Raw genomic sequence first — 5,625 nt, forward strand, 5'->3', positions numbered from 1 at the left:
CGTCGCGCTTACCGAGCATCTACTCCACGGATACGAGTTTGCGGGAAGAGTTGCTTCTTCCCGCTCGCTTTGTACGCCGTAGCGAAATCTTATTGCTGGTCGTGTGCGGTTAAACGCGTACGAACCAGACAGAACAGTCCTCGACGTCTAAGCATCGCCATCGTCGATCTAGCGTCAGGGTGAATCGCGCGGTCTCTCGAGACCGCGCATCATAACATTTGGGAGAATAAGAACACGAGTATTTTGATCTTGTGGATTTTTGAACGGAGAGGAGGAGGAAGAAGAGGAGAGGCGGCGGCGTCGGGGGTTTACTCTCGCCTCCGTCGTTCTCTCGTACGCTTTACATAATAGCGTTAAACACAGCAGAGTGTCGCCGACCGGCTGAGCAAGACCGGCGGCAAATAAAATGGCACATACGAGCGTGTCGCGCGCGCGTCGGTGTTTCGGCATCGAACGCGCGCGCGCGCGAAAAAGAGCTAGCGACGAGTCTTCGGGCTCGCTCGCGAGTTACTCCCTTGCGAGTAACCGAACACGAAGCTCCCTGGTTGATCCTGCCAGTAGTCATATGCTTGTCTCAAAGATTATAAATGTAATTTATTTAATTACATTTTTATTTTTTAAATAATACATATATACGTTCCAAAAAATATAAGCCATATTATTATATATGTACGTGTGTGTGGGTGTATAACTATCATTTAATACACATTCACGTTAAATCACATCATTTAATCATATTTAATAACTATATCACTAACATATATAATTAATACTTATAATAAATCATTTTTAAAGTAATTTTTTTTAAATTCTAGTTATCACTTTATCAGAATTATGAAAAAAAATTGATACAATTGTTAGAAAACTTAAATGTGCATAACTTTTTAATATATAGGCATTAATAAAATAAACATAGTGATTGTTAATTTTTTATGCTACAGCTACGCATAAAAGTACTAAAATACTTAGAACTTTAAATTACTTTAATATTCAACTGTATATATTATTATAACTTTTCTCGTTTTATACTATATTTAAAAAATAATATTTAATAATTACTTTATTGCACTTACAACTATGCATATGTATTTAATACTGTAACCATTTAAATAATAAAATATATATATAATTACTGTGTATGAAATTAATACATTCAAAATAAAAAAAGTACATATGCAAAAATAAACTCTATAAAATCTATAAATAAACGTAATAATAATAAACTGTGCAATAAACGTAATAATAAACGTTCAAATATTTTATTTATTATATATTAAAATTATTCTATTTAATAACCTGTCCTTTTCTTGTTTAGATCTCCTCATTTTCGCATCTCTTCTTTTGTTCTTCCTTTTTCCTAAAAAGAAATATGTGATTGTTATACATAGGTGCAATAAGTCAATTCTGCAATAAATATTCTATACAAAAATAACAATAAGTTCTTAAATGTTGTATTTAATTTAAAAAAACTAATACACGCAATAATGAACAGATAGTGCATGTGTTCACCCTCTTTAAAATCAGTTTCTTATAAAAATAAAAAGTTTGAGATAAGATGATAAAATAGTTAAATTGAGGTATATTATATATAACTTACAAATCTCGGTCAAATCTCTGCTTGGCTAAAATTAGCCATCTTGCAATTATATCCTCAACTTCCTTATTTGTTAAATTGGTTCTTGAAGTTCGCGCAGCATCTAACAACAAGTTTAAACAGATATGTGTGGTTATAGATTATATAAAAATTTAAAGCGACTTAATTTTATATATATATATATATGTATATATGTATATACTATTCAAAATTATTTTATATTCCTATGATTACATATTATTGAATAATGATATTAGAGTTTTAATAGCATCATCCAATATAACCATGCATAGAATGCTATATATAAAGTGTCAAAAATATGTCAATAAAAACATTTCTGTGATTAAATATTTATATACTTACTTATGATACATATAGTAATGCGAAGATTTTTAAAGGCATTTTTCAATTTTGCACCAGCCCAACTATATTCCATTGCTAATTTATTTGTTAAAATATGTTTCATCATGTACGAAATCACATCATGATGATCCTTACCTCCTAAAAAGCTCAATTGTCTTGTCTAAAAATATAAAATAATTTAATTAATATTAGTTTATGATCTAAAAATATCAAAATAATAAACATTTGTTTTTCTCTTATAAAAAAAGTTAACATTACTTTTCTTTTAACTTCTTTAAAATTATTTAACATTATATAAATAAATAAATATGTCCAAAATATTGCTTTTTATAAGACATTTCAATAAAATGTTTCTAATCGTAAGTATAAAATGATAATATTTTGTATATACCATTTCTGCAGCAACACATTTGTTTTTTAATTGATTATCAATTCTCTGTAATTGTTCTACGGTATCTGCTGGCAAATCGAAATCATAATGTTCATTTTTTTTTAAATCCGTTTCCTCATTTTTTCTTATGTGATTATCCAACTTTATTAAACGTTCATCAATTGTTGTAAGATTTAACAATACTGCATTTAGTTTCCTGATAATTAAATTATGAAAATCTGCAAAAATAATTGACACATATTATTGTATATCTACTCATTGTCAGATTATATAAATATTACGAATTATATACCATTTTAAATATGTTTACAGTGATATAAATAAAAAAAGTTAAAACTTTAATAATATATATATATATATATAGGTAAGCTTTTACAAAAATTTAAAATTAATAACAGATATATTTTTACCTACATCAATCTCAGCATTACAAGTATCGGATGTAGATATTGTATCTGAATTTTGTGGAACAAGGTCATCTTTATTTGCTGTTCGATGTTCTTGTGAACTTATAGATTTACTATATGTAACTGCAGACTTTTTAGACTGAATATTAATTATTTTTTCATTACTTATTTGTATCGGAGGCTTAGTTATTTTCTTATAATTTTTTATCAGTGGTTTTTTTATTTCATAAGTCATTTTGCTTTTATTTAAATCGTTTGATATATTAGAAGCTTCATCTAAATCATTGCTTGTGTCAGTTCTATCTGAATTATCAGAAGAACTTGAAATTTTTTTTACTCGATTCATTTTCTTATCACCTTGTATTAATGGTGTCTTTATTTCACAGATTTTGCTCTTATTTATTGTTAAAGCTTTTGGTGTATTAGGAAAATTATCTAACTCTAAATCATTGCGAGTTTTTAATTTATTGATGCTTGTGTCGCTTGTATCAGAATTATCAGGAGATGAACCTGTATTTTTTTTGCTCGTTGATATCTCGATTTTTTGAGGTTATTTCCATCATCACCATCTATATCGGATATTTGTTCAGCTAATTTAAGTTTGTCTATAGCTTTATCATATGTATCTAAAACGTATAAAATTTTTGAATATTAAAAATTAGATTTTTGTTTTTATATATTTTATAATCAAATATCACTTAAAATTTAAATTTTAATATATACTTTTAATACATATATATTATAATTTTAATTTATATAATTTTTGATAAAAAAATAAAATACATTTTTTATATTACTAACCGCTGCTACCAAAAATACGGATTATTTTATATAATTGCCAATCATCAGAAGGAAATATTCTTTTCATAATTGCTTTATTTATCTTAATTTGACTTGTATATGATGGCCATTTACATTCCTTATTATTTTCAGTTAACCATTCAGAAGGAACAATTTGTAAACCATCTTCGAACTCCACAATATTATACGCCATAATAACTGTAAATAAAAATTGATCAGCATTGAAATTATAAATAATCTATGATGTAAATAATATGATAAAAATGTGACGATAATAATAATAATAATAATAATAATAATAATATTTGCAATTTATATTAGAGTATTATAATTACGTTTAATTATTTAATTACAAATGCAAATTAATATTAAACATGTATTATTCAGTTGTGTGTAACATCGGAAATATAATATAATTTTTTTTATAAGGCATTTTCAACATTTTTGCTCTAATTTTATCAAACTCCCATGTCTGAAGATGAGAATATTCAGACATGATACCAATATTTAAAGTTAATGACGAAATAGGCTGTGTATATAAATCTTCCACTAACACAAGTACTTTGCCAATAGCATACATTTTATTGTCATTAGATTTAATGAAATTTAAAATTGACATTATTTGTCCATTTTCAAAAGAAATGCAATTATTTTTTGGATCATCACAGTTAATATAATATTGATTATTGCAAAAAATTTTATATTGTTGTACAGAAATGAAATCTTTCGTAATAGGACCATCACAATGAGAGCGTGTAAAACATTTTTCCATATCGTATGAATTTGAATATATTTTGAATGTTTCATTATTATGTATTGTCTCAATTTCTGCAAATCTTCTTGTTAATTGCTGTAATGGTTGGTTAGTTTTACGAATTAATTTCTTTAACGTAGACATATAATTCTCAAATTTAAATGCACTAAATTTATCCAGAGCACCAAATTGTTTTACGTCTGCAGCAAGATGTAATAAATTATGAATATTATGTGAAATATATAACTTGAAATGATTTTACAAAATGTTTTAATAAATTTTCTGCATATTCTATAATAGAAGTTTGATATGTTAAAGTAGGATGTGCAAGAATTGTGATTGCTACATGTAATGTTAGAAAATTTAAATATACATTTTCTTGTAGTATTCCTTTCAATATAATAGGACCTGTATATAATAAAAATTGCCGATATTCTGTGGCTTTCCAATGTTTGATATACTTTAATGATCTTGGTTTTCGAGCAAAATCAGAAGGAATATAATTGCGTAACTTTATTAGTTTCTTAGAAATTTGTTCTTTGTCTGAATTTGATAATCTTATCTTAAGTGGTCCTGAAAGCCATAACATAATAAGTTTACGCATAACACCCAAACATACCAGGTGCATATAATCTAGTGGCACATTTGTAACTAAGCCTAGATTTGGTATATTTTTTAAAATTGTGTCACCAGTTTGATAATCAAGATTATAAGATCCAGTAAAAAATTCTTTATCATTACGGATGTGTATGGAAAACATATATGTCCTTCTATATTATCACCTTCAATAATGCATTTAGTGCAACTATTATATCCAGTGTGTCCTTTTACATTTAAAATAAATGATTTAGCAGGAGCGTCACAAATTATTGCTTTAATTTCGACTTTTATGATCTGTCCCTCATAATCAATCCCATTATTTATAAAAGCAATAGCATCACCTACAAACATTTTTAAAAACTCATTTGCATTTTTTGGTTTTCCTTCACCATAATATAAGGCAATGACATATACATTGTTTATAATATTATCTGCACATAATATTGGCCATAAACTCTTTGTGGAAGACTTATATATAGGTAAACCATCAATATTTATAAATAATTGAATGTTATCAAGAGCAAAATTCAATCTTTTACGTTCTTCAATAATTTTTAGAAGAGCTTTTTCGAGACCTAAGTGGCAGTAATCTCCGTTTCAATTTGTATAATTTCAGTTGATTTAATGATTTGCATAAGTTTAAAAAACGTTTGGATCTTTAGGCCAAGTAATAATTAGGGTGTGTTTCATAGCGGTACAAGGTGACGGAGTGATT

General features: G+C 26.9%; 1 protein-coding gene across 1 annotated transcript; it reads right to left on the bottom strand.

The window, feature by feature from the left end:
* Window positions 1–1,295: 1,295 nt before the first annotated feature.
* LOC146721510 (uncharacterized) lies at window positions 1,296–2,473 on the bottom strand. Its single transcript, XM_085486663.1, has 4 exons — window positions 2,349–2,473; window positions 1,958–2,117; window positions 1,598–1,697; window positions 1,296–1,357 (listed from the first exon to the last, which is right to left on the bottom strand). The coding sequence occupies exons 1-4, from the start codon at window positions 2,349–2,351 to the stop codon at window positions 1,312–1,314; spliced, it is 309 nt and encodes a 102-aa protein (XP_085342789.1). The 5' UTR covers window positions 2,352–2,473; the 3' UTR covers window positions 1,296–1,311.
* Window positions 2,474–5,625: the final 3,152 nt, after the last annotated feature.

The sequence above is a fragment of the Nylanderia fulva genome, unplaced genomic scaffold (genome assembly GCF_048542155.1).
Source record: "Nylanderia fulva isolate GAGA-0341 unplaced genomic scaffold, ASM4854215v1 Scaffold463, whole genome shotgun sequence".
Lineage (NCBI taxonomy): Eukaryota > Metazoa > Arthropoda > Insecta > Hymenoptera > Formicidae > Nylanderia > Nylanderia fulva.